This window comes from Phascolarctos cinereus, unplaced genomic scaffold, assembly GCF_003287225.1.
Source record: "Phascolarctos cinereus isolate Bilbo 61053 unplaced genomic scaffold, phaCin_HiC Scaffold_5;HRSCAF=322, whole genome shotgun sequence".
Lineage (NCBI taxonomy): Eukaryota > Metazoa > Chordata > Mammalia > Diprotodontia > Phascolarctidae > Phascolarctos > Phascolarctos cinereus.
Genome location: NW_027555958.1, coordinates 35554194 through 35574505, shown reverse-complemented (window position 1 = coordinate 35574505; position 20312 = coordinate 35554194). Strand labels below are relative to the sequence as shown.

The 20312-nt window shown below is 46.6% G+C and overlaps 1 protein-coding gene across 1 annotated transcript in view; it reads left to right on the top strand.

Moving 5' to 3' along the window:
* Window positions 1-5016: 5016 nt before the first annotated feature.
* The window catches only part of KSR1 (kinase suppressor of ras 1), a 218096-nt gene continuing 202800 nt past the window's right edge, over window positions 5017-20312 (top strand). The window contains 1 exon segment of the mRNA XM_020963178.2: window positions 5017-5360. Coding sequence (XP_020818837.2) covers window positions 5109-5360 — 252 coding nt within the window. The 5' untranslated portion in view covers window positions 5017-5108.

The window sequence follows — 20312 nt, the reverse complement described above, 5'->3', positions numbered from 1 at the left end:
CACGGGGGGGGGGGGGGGGGGAACTGTCTGTACTTTTGTCCTTTCTGTATCTTTGAATAAATATTATTTTATATAAGCTAATTGATGTTAAGTGGCTAAATGGAACTGGGGCCGATGGTCCCTGGAGATTTACAATGGGGGGAACACAATTGCTGGGTGCTGGAGCCAAAGACATTAAGGGAATACCTCCAACTGTCTCAGGTTACTCCTAAAACCTTGAGGAAAACATGCAGCAACTTCACTGTGGGAAACTGAGGACAGGGTATACTCACTATATCCCCTTAATAAAAACATTTGTACTGTAAAACTTGAACTCAGTCAGAAGGCTGAATCCAAGGACCTAGAAGGCCACATATGGCCTTGAGGCCGAAGGATCCCCACCCTAGCACTAGATTATCTCTTTAGGTCCTCACTTGACTCTGGGCCTTGATTTCCTCATCTTTAAAATGAAGAAACTATCTTCTTAGCAAGGATCTAAGATAACCCAAAAGACTCGTGGTGGAAAATGCTATCCACGACCAGAAAAAGAACCACGGAGTCTGAATGAAGATTGAAGCATACTATTTGCTCTCTCTTTCTTTTTTTCATTCCTTCTTTCTCATGGTTCCTCCCATTGGTTCTAATTCTTCTTTAAAAATGACTAATGTGAAAATATGTTTAATATGAAAGTATATGTAGAGCTTATATCAGATTGTACACTGTCTTGGGGTGGTGGCAGGGGAAGGAGGGGGAGAAAATTTGGAACTCAAATCTTATGGAAGTGAATGCTGAAAACAAAATAAATTAATTAATATTTTAAAAAATAAAATGAGGAGGCTAGACTAGATGGTGTCTGAGGTCTAGCTCTACCTATGATCTATGAACTACTCAGTAAGAGAGATGCTATTATTATTCTTGTTTTATAGATGGGGTAGCTGAGCCTTAGAAAGGTAATAGTGACTTTTCCAGGGCTATGTGGGTTATAAATGTTAGTAGTAGGGCTTGAACTCAGGTCTTCCTAAATACAAGTCCAGCCCTACTATGCCGCCATGCTGCATCTCAAGACAGAGCACCATAGGCAAGTGTAAAGAGCTTTCCAAACTTTATAGTGTTGTAGAAATGTCAGCCAGGGGTGCAGCAGTTAAAGTGAGGAGCCTGGAGTTCAAATCTGGCCTTGGACACTTACTGGCTATGTGATCCTGGGCAAGTCAATTCACCCTGTTTGCCTCAGTTTCCTCATCTGTAAAATGAGCTGGAGAAGGAAATGACAAACTACCCCAATATCTCTGCCAAGAAAACTCCAAATGGGGTCATGAAAAGTCAGACACAATTGAAAAACTGAGCAACAAACACGCAACCACACGTACAGAAAGCGTGGCTTCTCCGCCAAAAGATTTCTCCTTTGTTTAGCATGTAGGAAGTGGATGATTTAATTCCCCAGAATCAAGGTCAGAAAGACTCAAGAAACAACCTCCCTAATAGCAGAAAAGATAATGAATCTCCCCCAGCCCTGGAAACTCATTTGAAAAAGAAATCTTTCTCTTTCCCTGACAATTCTCCATTAGAAATTCAGGCTTTGGTTTTGTTATCAATAGATGGGTTTCATGCATTGAGTTATCCCTTCTGGAAACTAAAGCCCTGTACAGTCTGAACAAAGGGTTTTTTGTGAGCATGGAGCCAAGAGTTCTTCTCCCTGGGTCGCTGGGGCTCCTTACCCAGAGAGGAAAGACACTAGAAGAAATAGCTCCGTCTCCCTTGGGGAATATTGGAAGAAGTAAAGCATAGCTCTGTTTTTTTTCAGTCTGTGGGGCCCTGTAGACCATGTTCCCACTTGACTACTCCCTGCGACATGGTAATCAAGGTTGGGCTCCACCTTTCTGAGATGAGACCCAGTTTTTCAAGTGTGAGAAGTCTCTTCTCCAAACTGAGAGCCACTCAACCAGAAGGAGGCCAGAACTGCAGAGTGAATTCATCCAGAGACAGCCCAGGCCTTAGTGTTTAAGTCGATGGGGGTGACTTCTAGGTACTTCCTGTATGATCTAAGAAAAGTAGAAATCCGGGAAACAAATGCCTTGGCCTTGTGGCTCCCCTTCCACCCTGGGCCATTTTGGGGCCCAGCAGAATTCTGTGGTCATGGGTGAAAACCTCAACCTTTCACTACCACTAGCTGCTGTTTGCAGCTGTTCACACAGCAGGCTGCTTCAGTCTTTGGATGAGAGCAGGCTGTGACAATCTCTGGGCTATCCCAAGCCTCTTTATGTCTGGTACCTTCCCAGGCAGAACAATGAGCAGAGGTTTTCTAGACTGGGCAAGCTTCGTTTTGCCATCGACTGAGAGAGCAGACTAGACAAGCAGACTTTTCCACAGGCAGTATATGGGAGGTACCTACAGCATATTTCAATTCAATAATATTTATTAAAGTTCCAAGCAGGTCCAAAGCTAGGCATTGGGGATAGAAAGACCAGCTCTTCTCGACGTCTACAATCCAAATAGTTTGGCATGTTTCCTGAATGAATAAATGTATGCAAAATGAGAAGCAGTGTTATTTTTGCGAGGGCACTTTCAGTAACAAGGCTGTATATAGAACACGGAGTGTTTCTCCTACCCCTAATATCACCATATGTCGATGGAAGCCCTACAATAAGGGAGTTCAGATTGTGGGGGAGTGGAAAGGAGGTGAAAATGTGGAGTTAGGAAGGGCTGGCTCAACTCTCCCCTGACAGCACAGAGGCCATTTGACTCTGGGTAAGTGGCTTAACTTTTCACTGACCCACCTAACTGTCCAAGGGTATAAATTGCTGAGCGTGTGTGAGATCTATTGGCAGAGGGACGTTCCTCCCTGGGAATTCCCAATACCAAGGAAATCATGGTTCTGGTAAAAAAAAAAGGCCAGGAGTCAGGAAGACTTAAATCCCACCTGGGTTGCCTAATAGCTGTGTGAGCCTGTGTGGGCAGGTGACAATCTCTTTGGGTCTGTTTCTTCAAGTTTAACTTAATGACATTTAAAGTTCCCTGTCCAGCTCTAAATGCATGCTTCTGTAGGATCAAAGATCAGGCTCTGGGATTTGGGTCTCTGAGTAAGTAATTTAACTCCTCTATGGATGGGTTTCCTTATCTTTAGAAGGAGAAGGTTTGGTTCCTTGGCCTCTGAGGTGCCTTCTAACTCTGGGAAGCTCTCTCCCAGCAATGATTCAGTGACCTCTGAGGTTGCTGTTAGCTCTGGACCCCAAGTTTCCTACCTACTGAGGCAGATTGTACATGTCTAAGTCCTTGGAGGGCAGGGACCTTTGTCTTTATCATCTTTCCATGCCCCTCCCCCCCAGCTCTGCTGCTAGCAAAGTGCCCAGCACAGGGGAGGTGTTTGGAGGTGGTTGGATTGAAATGAAAAATGGGAATGAGAAATGTATTTTGGCTTAGCATTCCAGGGAAGAGGGTTTCTAGGAGAAAGGTGGGAGAGATGATCTGAGTCTTGGAGTGCGAGAGCTGGGAATGAGAAATTGGTGAAGGGGGAGAGAAAGGGAAGGAGGTAATTAAGTCTTCTTCAGTTGGTTGGTGGGACATTCCTCCCACTCAGGGTCTGACATTTTTCATAATTGAGTGAACCTGGGGAAATTATAAGGGAGGGGCAGTTGTAGTAACACCTCAAATGCAGAGCTCTTTGATAGAGTCAAGCCTTCTATATAATCAGAGGCTTCGGAAGAGAGGAGGAGGGAAGGGAATAAGCATTTACATAGCGCCTACTATGTCCCGTCTTGGGCTGGCACAAATATTATCTCATTTGACCCTCACAACGGTCCTGGGAGGTCGGTGCTATTATTGTCCCCATTTCACAGATGACAAAACTGAGGCAAACAGACCTTAAAGAACTTGAGCTAGCAGGTTTCTGATGCCAGACGTGAACTGGGGTTTTCCTGACTCCATGCTCACCACTCTGTCCACGGAAGAATCTACCTGCCTTAAAGAGCTAAAAGAGACTTTAGTGGTCATCCAATCTAACATTACAGTTGACAAGCCTGAGGTTCAGGGAGCCTACGCTACTGCCCCAAGGTCACAGGCAGGCTAGAAACCCGGGTCTTCTGTCGCCAAAGCCTCTGAGCATAGACTCGGAATTGAATGGGAGTTAAGGGGTCACCTGGTCCTTTTTTTTTTTTTAATAGAGAAGACGCTGAGGTCCGGAGACGGTAAGTGACTTGACCAAGGCCACCTCGTTCGTAAGCGGGCTGGCAGGGCCTCCGCGTTGTTGATTATCTCCCATTGATCGTGTCTATTTTTACATCGTAGTTTGCCCGTTCTCCCCAGTGTTAGACTGTGAGCTTCTCGAGGGCAGGGGCTGGCTCTTGCATTTTTTTGCACGCTCAGAGCTCAGAGCAGCGCCCGGCACATAAATAATAAATGCTTATTGACTGACATCCGGCGATCCTGGTTGCCGGAGCCCAGCTTCTAATGCCCGGACCCCAGCCCAGAAACGGTAAGCCTTGCACCCCCTTCTCTTCTGCCCGCCTCTCTCCTGGAGCTTCCCGCAGCCCGGCTCAGGGGGCGGAGCCTGGGAAGAGCAGTCCCCGCCCGCGTGGAAGGAAGGGGGAGAGGGTGGGGCTCCCGGAGGGGGCCGCGCGCCACGCTGGGCCGCGCCCCGCAGAGGTGTGAGACGGCCGCTGCGGGGGGCCGCCGGGGCTCTGGGCGCGCGCAGCTGGGGCTGTGGAGGGAGCCGTCGGGCTGCTCGCGGATGGTTCGAGCAGCAGGTGCGCGGGAAGGACTACAACTCCCGGCGTCCCCCGCGGGCTCCCGCTGGGCCTCGGCGGCCACTCGAGAGAGCCTGCGAGCCGAGCCCGAAAGCAGCCGTCGGAGGCGCGGCGGCTCGGAGCGCTCGCTTCGCATTGGGCTGTTGGGCTGCGGAGCCGCGGCGAGCAGCAGCAGCAGCAGCAGCAGCCGGAGGTGGAGGAGGAGGAGGAGCAGCGGCAGCGGCAGCACGAGCAGCAGCAGACGACGGCTGCAGGGAGCCCCAGCGGCGGCCGCGCGCTCTGGCCGTCTGTGGCACCCCGCCAGCCCGAGTGTCCGGGCTCTGGCTCTGGCTCGGGGCTCCTCCCCGCCTCGCTCGCGCGCTCCAACCCCCTGAGTCCCGATGCCGAGGCATGGATAGAGCGGCTCTCCGAGCAGCGGCAGCGATGGGGGAGAAGAAGGAGAGAGGAGGGGGTGCGGCAGCTGCGGCAGATGCGGGCTCAGCTGGAACTGGGGCCGGGACCGGGGCCGCGGCCGGCCGGGCTCTGCAGCAGTGCGGCCAGCTCCAGAAGCTCATCGACATCTCCATCAGTAGCCTGCGGGGGCTGCGCACCAAGTGTGCCGTGTCCAACGACCTTACCCAGCAGGAGATCAGGACCCTGGAGGTACGGGGCTGGGCAAGGTCAGGGCACAGGGGCAGGGGAGGTGGGGGGGTCTCTCTACCCGGCCCCTTCCCCCATCTACTCTCCGGCAAGCCGGGTCAGGGGCGGGAGAGAGGCGGGCTCTGGACCCAGTGCCAACTACCCCACCCCCTCCACCACCACCCCTTCTACGCCATCCCCCGAACTTTGCAGCGTTAAGTTGCACCCCTTTCCTGGGTGCTGCTGCAAACCGAGCGAGCAAGGATTTATGAAACGCCTACTGTGTGCCAGGCTCTGGGGATGCAAAAGCAAAAATGAAACCCCTGGGGTTGGGGGTGGGGGGAGGCCCTCGGGGGGAAGTTCTGGAGTCCAGGCTCTCTCTTTCTCTGTCTCTCGACATCGGCTTAGGTCTGTGCGCCCCCGGATCCTTCTTTACATGCCCTGATTGGCAGCTGCTTGTCTGCGGGCTAAGGGGAACCGTTCTTTCTCCTCAGAGTACGGACAGCCCAAGTGGGGAGGGGTGTTGCTGGAGTTTCGGATGAGGAGGTGTAGGAGAGAGGAGACAGCCCTCTAATTGCAGGAGAAATTTATCCTTCTAGAGAGGCAAGAGGTCCTTCCCCTTTTCAGGGAGTTTGGGGGAAGAGGTCGGATGACAAGTTTTGACGTCCAGCACCCCCGATGTCTCTCCTACACAGACTCCCGGCCCCCCACTCCCACTCTGTTCCCATTTTTTAGGCCCGTGAGGTTCTTAGGCATGTTTCTCCTTTTGTCACTGGGCTCCAACTATTCCCTGTGCATTTGAGGACACTCCCATGCCCTGCCTGCCAATGTGAGCTAAATGAAGTCTCGTTTTCAAAAAAGTCTCCCTTCCACCTTGGCCTCTTCTTCGTCTCAGTTCTTTCTTGATGTGTGCCCGGTACATCGATGGACCCTGCAGCATCGCTCTGCCAGCTGCTTTGCTATGTATCAGGCTTAAAAAAAATATATATATATTTTTTCCTGCTGAATCGGCGTTTCTCTCCTTCAGTCATTTGTTGCCTCGCCATCGGGTTACCATGGTATTAAGCTAATCAAAACAATTATCCACCTTCTGTTCCCCTGACTTCCTCCAAAAAATGGACTTTGGCTTATAACAGATTATACTCAGGAATATAGCATTTTTGTTGGAAATAGTCGCCATTAGAGAAGTACTGATGGTTGGGGGATGGGGGAAAGAGCTGCTGGTTTTTTTTTTAAATGACATCTCCTTCCAAACTCTCAAAGGGAAGTGAAGGCTTAATTGGGGTTGGAAGAACAATGTAAGAAGGTAGTTAGGTTCAGAGGGTCCATCCCTTCCCTTCACTTCCCCCTCTTCTTCTCCCCTCCCCCACTGCCGGGGTTCATACACAATGGGGGTGAAGATCAGTTCCTCCTTTCCAAACAGTGCTTTTGTCCAGAGACTTTTAAAGGCTGTGTATGTCCAGTGACTTTCTAAGGTTTAAGCTGTGTGGTCCTTATTAGGGAATGGCCTCTGGGTTTAGGCATGGGTCATTTGTCCGAGGTAGGGCTCAGAATACCTCAATTGGCAGGAGGCTTTCCCCCCCACTTTCCTCAGCCACCCAAAAACACCACACCAAAATTGTGGTTCCTGTTGTTACTTAATTATTGGTCAGTTGGTAGAGAACCAGCCGAAGGTGTTTGTAGGTGTTTTTAAGAGGATGGGTCTTTGCTTCCTCCATATGAAACAGCCACTGAAAAATCCACATTCTCATCCCAGTGACCCAGGGGTACAGGCTTCTCTCCTCAGAAATCTATTTCGGTAAAGGTCACTGGGTGGACTGGCGCCTCCCATTAAGACTTTTGTTATTTTTTTCTCCCTATAATAGCTCCCCCCTCCTTTTTTTTGATATGATAATTGTTTTCGAGTGCTCTTTGTGGGGGAGAGAATCTGATTTCTTGAAAGAGATGCTTGACTGTGATGGCCCGATGCAGTTCAGTGACAAGAGGAGCAATGTTGTATTGGTCAATTGCAGCATGAGGGCAGGTCCCTGTGGTTGCTCTGTTTGATTTCTGTATTGTCAGGCAGAAAGAAAGGGCTTTCTGGCCCGTCCTTAGGCTGGACTCGGGCTGCTCTTGAGTGCTGCTTAGATCAGAGGCTGTTTAAGGGACTGAGTGGCTGAACAGTCCTCGGGAGGTGGCACCGACCCATTAGCATGCCAGGAAATTCTGAGGGCTGGAGATAGGGGCCAGAGAGGCTCTCTGTCTCTGAAGCAGTGTGTTGGAAAAAATCCACATTCTCATCCAAGTGACCAAGGGATGCAGGCTTCTCTCTGCTTACCCCGGAAATCTGTTTCTGTAAAGGTCACAGTTTGGAGCCTAAGTCAGGGGACCTTGGTTCAAATTCACTCCCGGATGCCTAGGACCGTAAATTTCAGGCTGGAACGGGCCACAGAAGGCGTATAGTTCTTCCCCTCATCCGCTCCCCTATTTTGTAGATGAGGGATTTGAGCCCCATAGAGAGCAATGACTTGTCCAAGGTCACACAGGGAAGTAAATGAAAGAAGAGGGTTCTCTGATTCCAAATCTCCTATATCATGCTTCCTCCTCTGTTTGTTTGTGGAAAGGCCAGTGCAAAGGTGCAGAGATGAAGAGTCGTTTGTGAGGGATGGCAAGAAGGCCATTTTGGCTGGGCAAGTTGCTTTATCTGTAAAAAAGGGAGAATGACTCCTTTATTTAACAAATAGCCTCCATTATTCCCATGTTACTTAAGTTATTGTGAGTACTTTGTCAACCTACAGGGTCTATAGAAATGAAAGGTTACAGTTTTCCCCCCCTTTTTTTGCCCTTGGGTGGGTCATCCACTGCCTCAAACCATCCGGCTGTTTGGTCAGTGCCCCAGATTGTCTGGTGACCTCCCCTCTGTGCTCTTGGGTATTTCATTTGGATAGGGATTTGTCCCAAACAGCTAGAAACACCCCAGGGATTGCAGAGGATTTGCAATGGAAATGAGGGGGAAATACTCAGTTCTTTGTCCTCTCTCTAACCAAGATGGATCCAGATTCCTTCCCATGACCCTAAAAGAAGAGACTGTGGTTATTTTTCAGGTCAGAAAGAAGACGATGCAAGTGTCCCCTTACACCAGATACTGTGACTCTTACAAGAGGGCCTTTTGGTGAAGATTGGGAGTGAGGAGGAAGAGGTGCCCCTTTGGGAGCAAGCCTTGGCTTTCCATAGCACTCATAAATAGCATATAATATACTTTCCACAGTATGAAGAAGCCGCTTTTTAAAATCTGTCTGTCTGTCTGTCTAATCTGTCCACTCTCTCTGTCTTCCACCGTCTCTCTGTCTTTCTCTCAGAGAGGCAGGAGCAGCGCAGTGACTTCAGAAATGGCCCAGCTGGGTTTTTTTTTTTCCGCATCTGGAGAATCCTCCAGAATACCAGGCAACTGTCTTCTAGATAAACTTGCAAACATTGGGGCTGGGGTTCTTCAAGCCAAGTCTAGTCAAAGGGCTTATCTCCTGTAATAAAAGTGAAAGGAAGAGTCCTTAAAATATTTATATTGGTGTGGGGGAGGAGAGGAGAAGGGAGATTGGAAAAGATGCTCCTGAGGTGCCTTTCGGCTTTGATATACTGGGTGAAGGTCTTGGGGTCTAGGGGTCAGGAAGACCTAAAAATTCAGATCCTGCTCCAGAAGTATATGAACTGTGTGACCCTGGGCAAGTCACATAACTTGTGTAACTTCTCTGACATCAGTTTCCCCATCTGTAAAGTGGAGATAATAACACCTATTTAACAGAGATGTTTTTAGGAACAAATGAGAAAGTATATGTAAAGTGCTTTGCACATTTTAATGCTACTATATAAATGTTAGCTATTACATTGATCACTGATTCATATGCACATATAAGTGTATCTCTAAATCTGTCAATCATTCTGTCTGTTGTTGGGAGTGTGGTAAAGGAGTTAGAGGGTCAGCTGTGGAATCTGGAAGCCCTGGGGGCCAAGTCTTACCTCTCTGTCTCCCTCTCTCTCCCTCCCTTCTCTCTCTCTCTCTCCCTCCCTTCTCTCTCTCTTTCTCCTCCCTCCCTCTCTCTGTCTCTGTCATACATACACTGCACCCCCCCACATACACATACACTCCCCCGCCCCACACGTTCCTCCTGCTCCAGCTAATAATTCTGTAAGATGCTAAACTGTAGATAGAGCAAGCTCCCAGCTACATTGATTGAGGAAGTTTCCTTACCTGGAGTTCCCTATTCTGATGAAAACACAGTTCTGGTAAATGTAGATGCGTATATAGACACCCAATGCAAGGCTGTATGATGTGATATGATACAGTAGAGCACCGGGCCTGGAATCAGGAAGAATGGGTGCTAAAATCTTTCCTCACACACGTCCTAGCTGTGTGGTCCTGAGCAAGTCACTTAACTTAGCAAGCTGTCTCCAAGGCAAGCAGAAGCTTGCTTATCTATCTATCTATCATCTATATATCGATATATATCTGTAATTACACACATATACATATACATACATGTATATATGTATATATATGCATATACACACAAAACATATATAAATTATATATAACAATATATATTTATAGATATAAAGCACACCTATGTCTATGCATACACATGTAAAGAGTCTTTTGCAAAGCTTCAAGTCAGTTATTTTCAAGAATAATACTAGCAGCTTTCATTTGCATCTAAAGTCCTTCCCCAAAGTACTTCTCTCCCCTGATCCCCTGGGCAGCCCCCTGAGGTAGGTAACACCTCTATAATCATCCACTTTTACTTAAAAAGCCTTTAAGGGCTGCTGATTTTATCAGTGCAGGTGTTCTTCGGCCCACGGACATAGATCCTCTGTTGCTACTTCACTTGGCTAGACATCATGAGATTCTGTGATTGAGAAAGTCCCTAGCTAGAGGCCAGCCTCCTGGCGAGAAACCTGGCCCCAGATGACTTTCTAGAATGTCCATGAAATCTTTAGTAAAGCTATTTTGTATATACATGAAAGGTGCTGTTATTATTCTCCTAATAGTAATAAGAGAGCCAGCATAGAGTAGGAGATAGAGAGCTGGGCTCAGATCTAGCCTCTGACTCATACTGACTGTGTGACCTTGAGAAGTCACTTATAATTCCATGTCCCAGGCAACTTTCTAAGAGTTTCTGAGAGCAAGTGCCCATCAGTAGTGGTAGAAGGGAGTTTCTATACCAGTGAAATCACCAGTTTAGTCCCAATTGACAATGATAGTAATAATTAGTAACTGGCAACTATATGGAGTGACTTGACTATGGGATTCTCATTCTGTCTTTCGCCTCTTTTTGTACGTCCAATGCCTGGCACATAGTAGGCACTTCATAAATATTTATTGGATTGAATTATTGAATCTCATCTGTACTATCAACATACTGTTTGCTTTTTACCCTGTCTGGGTCTCAGTTTTTTCTTCTGGAAGATGAAAGGGTCGCAGTGTATAAAATCACCTGTCATCCCTTTCAGGTCAAAGATTCTAAGAAAAAAATGGAAAAAAGCTCATGGAAATTATTGAATTAGTGCAGTGACTATGAGAGCAATCCTAACTCAGAGGTAGTGTGGTGCACTGGACAGGGAGGTAGAGGAACAGAGGACAGGGCAAGTCACCCTGTGACACCTGCCTGTGCCTCAGTTTCCTTTTCTGTAAAATGGGCGGGGGTTGGACAAGATGGCCTCTGAGGTCCCTTAAATATTATAGATGAAATCTGATGTCATCTTCCTCCCTATTTCACATTCCCTGGCTAGATGCAGCCCATCGTGGGTCTTGTTCCAGGGTAATATCGATCCAATCCTTTGTTCCAGCTTAGAGAGTGCTTTCCTTTATGGTATCAATTCAGCAACCATTCATTAAAACACCTGCTGTGTGCCAGGTAGTGTGCTAGGCTCTGGGGATGCAGAGGAAACATGGGTAACAATAAAGGCTGACATTCCTGTAGCTGCTTTAATATTGGTAAAGCACTTCATGCACATCGTTTTGTTTGAGCTACAAAAACCCAGCCAGATTGGTGCTGCTGTTATCTCCATTTTACATGTGAGGAAAGTGGGGCCCAGAACGGTTTGGGGATTTGCCCAGGGTAGCACAGCTAGTAGATGTCTGAGTCCGAGCCCTATACTAATTCACTGCCATGTGGGTGAGAAGGTTGATCTTGTAGGAGAGTTGAGAAAATTCCCCTCCCCCAATTCTTTGTAGTGATAGGGGAGTAAGGGTGTAGGTCAAGGGTTCTCTACGTGTGTGTGTGTGTGTGTGTGTGTGTGTGTGCTGTAGACCTTTGGCAGGGTTTTGGACCCGAGTCTTCCTGTTTCAAGTTCAGCATTCATTTGACTGTATCATCATCTTGATACTTAGGGAGGGTGAATTTGGAATGTGCTGACTGCTGGTCAAGGTTGACCTCATCTCTCTTTCCCTAAATAACTGGTTTTCTCAGCTCAAGGAGGAACTACTTCAGAGGGTGTCATACTTGGAACAGTTTCTCCAGATCTGATTATAGCCACCACTCAACAAAAATACCTTATGACCCAAGAGCCAGTGCACATAAAAATCACATTGCTCTTATCTCTTGGCAGCCCAGAAGAACAAGTGCTATTCTCCCCATTTCACAGAGGAGGCTGCCTGAGTCCTAGAGGGTTTATGGGATTTTGACTTCCCTACCTCCTTCTTGCTTTCTGCATTTGGCCTCCAGTTTGTCTGATCGTGTCTGACTGTCAGAAGTGTGCCCAGCTGGGGCATTCTTCTTCCTGGCCAAAAAACTTGCCACGTAGTTCCGAGGTGTGGAGAAACTTGTAGGAACAGACCTAGTCAACGTAATGCCAAATGGTGGCCATTGGCTCATTTCAGTACTTGAGATCTACAGTTTACTTATTTATTTCTTTTGATCTTTCCAGAGGGAGGGAGAAAGCTTTGGCACTAGAATCTACCTGTAGAATTAGCGATTGGAGCAATCTGGACCTGGACGTGGGATGTTCTGATCTGGGACCATTTCCAGGCCCTGACAACTGCAGAGGGCACCCGGGGTTTTTGTAGTTTTCCTAGCATTTAGAGGAGGAAGCTGAGGAAAAGAGAATTGATTTGCCCAAGCTGCTACAGGTAGAGTCAGGATTTGAATCTAGATCAATCTGACATTTATTAATCACCTACTGTGTGCTAAGTGCTGAGAACACAAAGACAAACAAAACAAGAAATTTCCATGGTGCTAGAGAAGTATGTACATGTGTGAGTAGTATAAACCTGAATCTGTGATTTCACTAATCTAGATATAGGGAACTCCCTGGTGACTAAAGTCCCCCTGCCAGTGCAGATTGGCACCTCCCTGCCATGTATGGTTGTGAGTAGGGGTTCTTAACGTGGAGTCTGTGAACTTGGTTTTTTTAAGAAATATTTTGATAATTGTATTTCAGTATAATTGGCTTCCTTTGTAATTTTATGTATATATTTAAAATAAAATATATTAATATAAATTGATTGCAATGTTGATACTAATGACTATTACTATTAAATATATTAATAATATTAATAAAATATAACGTATTTATTTAAAAGTAAGAGTCTGTAGGCTTCACTAGATTGCTAGAGGAGTAAAAAAAAAAGGTTACAAACCTCTGACTTAGTGTCCTAGAACACCGGGAGGTTAAGGAACTTGCCAGGGTCACACAGCCAGTATGTGTCAGAGGCTGGACCTGAATTCAAGCCTTCTTGGGTCTGAGGACAGGATGATATCCACTCTGCCAGGCTAATTTTTGAATATGTAAGTAAATGCTCATTCTTTTTTTGGGAGGTGGGGACACATTATTGGGAGGGGACAGGGGGTATGGATCAGCAAAGGCTCTGTGTAAGAAATGAATGTCCAAAGACCTCTGGATTCCAGGGCCAGCAGTCCTACATACGTACCAGAGCCATACTCTAGGTTCAGGTCACTCTGCTGCTATCTTGCCTTCCAGCTGGGCAAATTGCTTTCTGTCCCTGTTACCAAGAAACAGTTACTATTATAGTTACTGGTGCCAGTCCTCACCTGATAATGAGAGAGGGAAGGAGAGACAGAGAGAGACAGAGACAGAGAGAGAGAGAAGAGAAGAGAAGAGAAGAGAAGAGAAGAGAAGAGAAGAGAAGAGAGGGAGAGAAGGGAAGAGAGGGAGAGGGAGAGAAGAGAAGAAAGAGAAAGAGAGAGATAGAGAGATAGAGATTGATTTGAGGAGACAGAATCCGGGGTAATTCATGTTATGTGAATTTGTTCAAGGGCCTTCCAACCTCCTGAACATTTTGATAAAGGGGAAACTGGACACAAACAGCCCTCTGAGGCCTGAAAAGGTAGACCTGTGGCCTAGGATGTACGGGAGAGTGATAGTTCTTTTTCATCTTGCTGATGGTCAAGGGGTGTAATGGCTGACGCACAGTCAGTCAATACGTAAACCATTTTTAATCCCCAGTAGATAGCCTCGCTCTTGGAGTCAGGGAAGACCTGGGTTCTGGTTGCACCTCTTAGCTAGATAATAATCAGTTATCCTCTTTGGGTTTCAGTTTCCCCTTGTGTAAAATGCCAGGGTTGGACCCAATGACTTTTGCAGCTCTAATCCATAGTCCTCTGTGCCTGGTACTGTGCTAAGTGCTCCTTTCCTTCAGGGAGCTTACATTCTACATTATGTTCACAAATAAAAGCAAGATCTATACAAGGTAATTTGGGGAGAGGTGCCCTTGGGGGAATCAGGAAACGCTTTGGTGGGGTTTGAGGCAAGAGGTGAAGGAGAGTGTCTAGAAGGTGGGATGTCAGAGCTTCCTCTGGGGCTGCCCTGCCTAGCTGTAGTGAGGTACTTAACAAGTAGGATAGCATGAGCCCCACCGTGGCGTTATCAAGAACAGTTGAGTCACGGAGGCCAAGGTATGTGTCTGGAGATGTCCAAGGGATTAGAGTTTAGGAGAGAGACTAGGGCCACTATATGTGGAAATCGCCCATGGAGTCATCTCCAAGGAGGCGATAGTTAAATTCATGGGAATTCATGAGATTGCTAAGCGAGAATACATTCGGGGTGTCCCCCAAATCTTAGTGTTGTTTGACCCTGTTAAAGCTATTTTTATTATTTTTATCTTAGAGATTATTTTTTAAGTTATTAAAGCTTAAAACCACACAAAGGCTTTTGGGACACCCTGAATGGAGAACGGCTGACCCAAGTCAGAGCTCTGGGGAATCAGGGTGAATAATCATACTTGGTAGACTGAGAAAGAGCGGTCAGACTGTGAGGAGGAAAATCAGGGTGGATCAGCATGTCCGAAACCCAGGGAGGAGAGAGTATCTACAAGGAAGAGAGTTGGCAGCAGGGACAAATGGGGAGGAGGGGTTAAAAAAAAGACCACTGGATCTTGCAGGGGAGAGATTATTGGTGACTTTAGGGAGAGCAGTTTCAATGGAAGGATGGGAGCCAGATTGCAAAGGATTGAGAAGTGAGTGGGAGGTGAGAAAGTAGGAGAGGCAACGAGCCAGGAGGGATGGCTTTCTTTCTTGATATCTTTGAAGAGGCAGCCTGCGGTGCTGGAGTGGAAAGAACTTTGGATCTGGGTTCAAATTCTGACTGTGCTACCTTTAATAATATAAATCACTGCTTCCCTGGACCTCAACCTCTTCGTTTGTAAAATGAAAGGAGGAGCAGCTAGGTGGTACAGTAGATAGTGCACTGGCCCTAGAGTCAGGAGGATCTGAGTTCAAATTCAGCCTAGGACTCTTACGAGCTGTGTGACCCTGGGCAAGTCACTTAACTCTGATTGCCCCCCCCCAAAAGCCCTAAAAAGAAAGGATTGGGTTCCCCGTGATCTCTGAGGTCATGTCAAGCTCTAAGGCTTATGATACCTGTGAGAGCCCCGGCTGGCAGAGCTATCTCCTCCTTTACAGGAGTCAATGCCCATCTCATCTGAGCTTCTCCTGCCTTGTCCTGACCACCTCCTACAAGCAGCAGCCCATGTTCTTTATTTTTCTGTTGTCAAATTTTTAACCCCTCGCACTTTTGAGACACCCTGAATATATTCTAACTTGGCGATGTCATCGAATCCCATGAATTTAACCATCATCTCCCTGGAGATGACTCCATAGTCTATCTCCCTAAACATATATACCCCAACTCATTCACGTGCCATGTTCTCCTGGAGGCCACTAGCTCCTGGGCGGGTCTCTCTCTGTCAAAGTAGCTGACTTTCCCAAATCTCCAGGCCTGGGTCTCTGTAGATGGATTCACCACTAGATATAATTCTGACCTGTGCGAGGCTTATGGTCTCTGATTAAAAGCCTGGCACAGCCAAGGGCTTCCTCCTTCCAGCTGATTTCCCTGCCTTTTTTTTTTTTTGGGACAAACCCACATATCCTTACATCTCTCCTAAAAGCCACCAAGATAAGGCTATTTATTCATAGCTGCTACAGCCTTTGTGTTTTATTTTCTTAGAGTCATCTAGAAGGGACAAACTGGAAACTTCATGGATTGTAGACTGCTGGGGGGTGGGGTGGGTGGGGCGGGGTGGGGAGCCCTATCCTGGCCTGTGCTGGGGCTCCGGGCCCCCACTTAGGCAGTACAATGAACAAGACCCAAGGAATTCATTGCTCCATTGTGGGAGGAGCCTGGGATAGTTGTGGATTGGAGTGGGTGGTTTCAGATGGCAGACAGCCTGGTTTTATTTATTCTAGAATTCTGTGACTCTAGGCTTGTTGTTCTCTCCCCCTACATTGTTGTATTCAGAGGAATCAGTGTCCCAGAATATTAGGCTGGTTAGAGACGGCAGCATTTGCAGACTAGTACAGTGGGAAAGAGCTTTGGGGTTGGAGGAAGAAAGCCCAAATCCTGCCCTTCCCATTTATATCTGTATGACCTTGGGCAAGTCACTTAAGCACAGGAGCCTCAGTTTCTTTATCTGTAAAATAAGAGGGTTGGACTGAAGGGCCTCTGAGGTCGCTTATCTCTGCCAAGAAAACCCCAAATGGGGTCACCAAGAGTTTGAGGCAACTGAAAAAACAAAAAAAGACAGAAGAGAAAGCATTTACTTTGTGCCTGACCCTGTGCTAAGCCCTAGGGATACACATAAGAAAAAGAAAATAGTTCCTGCCCTCATGGAGTGTACAATCTAACATGGGAATAATAGTTTCATTGTTTCGTATTTGTTAAAAAAAAAAAAAACCTCTCCTGGTTTGAGTCACCAAAGGGCCCTGGACCACTTTTTCCCTAAGAGGAACAGTTTTTATCCATCTTACTGAGATGAGCCCTGTAAAAGAAGGCTCTGGAGCCTCACTTCCTGAGGGTTTGGGCTGTTAGGAGAAATGAGATTTTTTTAATGACATTTTTTCAACTAATAAAAATCGAGTTTTTATTTCTCTCACCCCTCACCCCCCCAATTGGGACAAAAAAGAAATAAGAAAAGCAAAACCCTTGTTAACAAATAGGCATAGTCAGGCATCACAAATTCCTGCATTTGTCATGTCCAAAAATTCTATGTCTCCTCTTGCATCTTGAGTCCATCCCTTTCTGGTCAGGAGGTGGGGAGCAAGAGAAGAAATTCGGTTTTTAAATAGCAGTAGTATCCCATGCCTCAGGCTCTGTAGTTGTTGTTGTTTTTTTTAAAACTAAATACCAATGTTTTCCCAGTGTATCAGGGTAGGCATTCTGGAATCTCATATCTGGAATTCCACTTGTGTCTGTCAAATCTCTCTTTGTCCAGTCCCTGAATGGAAGATAAGACTTTTAGAGTGGAAGTAGCCACTTTGTATGGAAGCTGCCTTGGCCAGGAAGGGCTTCTTAGCTCACTCTTCTCCCCTCTTCTATCTCCTGTCACTCCTTCATCCCTCTCATGTGATGAGGTGGCCTTACTCCTTACCCTGTACCTGCCTTTATCAGAGAAACTTTCCGTAACCGCCCCTCCCAGTTTCCTGTTTTCCTTCTAATTTTGGCTGCATTAGTTTTGTTTGTGCAAAGGCTTTATAATTTCATGTAATCGAAATGGTCCATTTTACTCCATATGATCCTCACTATGTCTTGTTTTGGCATAAACTCTTCCCTTACTCATAGATCTGACAGGTACATTTTTTCCATGCTTCCCTAATTTACTTAGGATATCACCCTTTTGACCTTGTCTTGGTATCTGGTGTGAAATATTGGTTTATGCCAAGTTTCTTCCAAACCACTTTCCAATTTTCCCAGCAAAATTTTTTTTTGGTTAGGTAATTGGGATTAAGTGACTTGCCCAGGGTCACACAGCTAAGAAGTGTCAAATGTCTGAGGCCAGATTTGAATTCATGTCCTCCTGATTCTAGGGCCGGTGCTCTATCCACTGTACCACCTACCTGCCCCTCAGCAGTTTTTGTCAGTTGGTGAATTCTTACCTCCAAAGCTTGGGTCTTTGGGTTTGTCAAACACTAGATTATTGTGGATCTTTTACTACTTTGTATTGTGTATGTAGTCTATCCCACCGATTCACTACTCTAATTCATACCAGTACCAGATCATTTTGATGATTATTGCTTTGTAATATAGTTTGAAATCTGGTATTGCTAGTCCCTGTACATTTTCTACTGCCTACAACCATGCCCGTGTCTCCTCCATCCTGAAAAAAACCTCATTTGATCCATCCGTCCTTACTATCGCCCTGTATCTCTTCTGCCCCTTGTAGCTCAATGCCCAGAAAAGGCCACCTACAGTAGATGCCTGTACTCTTTCTTTCTTTTTCTTTCTTTCTTTCTTTCTTTCTTTCTTTCTTTCTTTCTTTCTTTCTTTCTTTCTTTCTTTCTTTCTTTCTTTCTTTCTTTCTTTCTTTCTTTCTTTCTTTCTTTTTCTTTCTTTCTCTTTCTTTCTTTCTTTCTTTCTTTCTTTCTTTCTTTCTTTCTTTCTTTCTTTCTTTCTCTCTTTCTCTTTCTTTCTCTCTTTCTCTCTCTCTGTCTCTCTCTCTCTCTCTCTCTCTCTCTCTCTCTCTCTCTCTCTCTCTCTCTCTCTCCCCCTCCCTCCCTCCTTCCTTCCTTCCTTCCTTCCTTCCTTCCTTCCTTCCTTCCTTCCTGCCTGCCTGCCTGCCTGCCTCTATTCTCTTGTCTATCTCACTGTCTTCTTCACCCTTTACGATCCAGCTTCCAACCTTATCATTCCACCAAAACTATTCTCTCCAGAGTTTCCAATGGTCTTTGAGCTCCCGAAGCCAGTGGCCTTTTCTAAGTCCTCATTCTCTTTGACCTGTCTGCATCCCTTGGACACTATGGATTCCCTGTTTTCTTTATCCTCTCTCCTCTCTAGGTTTTCAGGACACCCTTCTCTCCCTCCTGGTTCTTCTACTCTCTGACCACTCGTCCTCAGTCTCCTTTGCTGGATCCTCTTCCAGATCATGCCTTCTAACCATGGATGTGCCTCAGATTTCTGCCCTGGGTCCATTTCTCCCCTACACAACTTCATTTGGTGATCTCATCAGCTTCCATGGATTTAATTACCATCTCTATGCTGATGATTCTTAGATCTACCTTTCCTGCCCCAGCCTTTCTTCTGACCTCCAATCTCACATCTCCAGCTGCCTTTCAAACATTTCCAACTGAAGGTCCAGTAGATATTTTAAATTCATTGTGCTCAAACAGAACTCATCTTTTGCCATTAACCTCTCCTCTTCCTACCTTCCCTATTACTGTACAGGGCAGGACCATGCTCCCAGTCCCTTAGGCTCATGACCTAGGAGCTACCCTGGATTCCTCACTCCCTCCCCTTCCCCCCACCTCATGCAATCTGTTCCCCAGGCCTGTCTTTACCTTTCCAACATCTCTCAAATGCACCCCCTTCTCTCCTCTGACACTGTTACCCTCCCCCCCCCCGTGTGGTGCGGGCCCTCATTGCCTCACCCCTGGATTATTGCAGTAGCTGCTGGTGGGTCTGCTTGCCAAGTTTCTTCCCACTCCAGTCCATCCTTCATTCAGCCACTCAAGTGATTTCCCTAAATCTCAGATCTCACCATGTCACTCCAGTGGTTCCCTGTTATAGCCTCCAGGAGCAGATACAAAATGCTCTGCTTGCATTCAATGCCCTTTATAACCCAGCTGTGTCCTACCCTTCCAGTCTTCTTATGTCTTATTCCCCTGTCCCCCACTGCATCCTGGGTGGTCTCCCGTCGTCCTGATCTACATCTGGCCACTGACCCAGATGGCTTGCACAGCCCTGCCTCACTTAAATCCAATTCACTTGCATGTCATGGCATCACCTCCCTGACATCGCAGTCTTCTTCGAGAACAAAGGACAAGTTTACAAGTGTGGCCTTACTCCCCATCAGTCCAGTGACGCTGGCCTCTTGGCTGTTCCATGAACAAGACATATGGAACACTCTCCCTCTTCCTCTTCAACCACTGACCTCCCTGGCTTCCTTCCAACTAAAATCCCATCTTCAACAGGAAGCTTTCCCTAATCCCTCTTAATTCCAGTGTTTCCCCTCTGTTAATTTTTTCCTATTTATCTTGTTTATGACTTTACTTTGTATATATTGGGGCAGCTAGGTGGTGCAGTAGATAGAGCACCGCCCTGGAGTCAGGAAGACCTGTCTTCCAGAGTTCGAATCTAGTGTCAGATACCTACTAGTTGTGTGACCCTAGGCAAGTCCCTTCACTCTGCCTTAGTTTCCTCATCTGTCAAAAGAGCTGGAGAAGGAAATGGCAAACTACTCCAGTATCTCTGCCAAGAAAACTCCAAATGGGGTCACGAAGGGTCAGACGTGACTGAGAGCGACTGAACAATAAAAACAATAACATATATTTATTTGCATATTTTCTCCCTCTTTAGATTCTAAACTCCTTGAGGGCAGGGAGAGTTTTTCACCTTGTTTTTTGTACCCCCAGCACTTAGCACAGTGTCTGGCACATAGCAGGCCCTTAATAAATGTTTATTAAATTGAATCAAACTAGGCCGACCTCTAGATTTGTACTTTGAGGACGCAGGTTTGAATCTGGGTTCTAAGCTTGGGCCTCTCCCTTCCCTTCC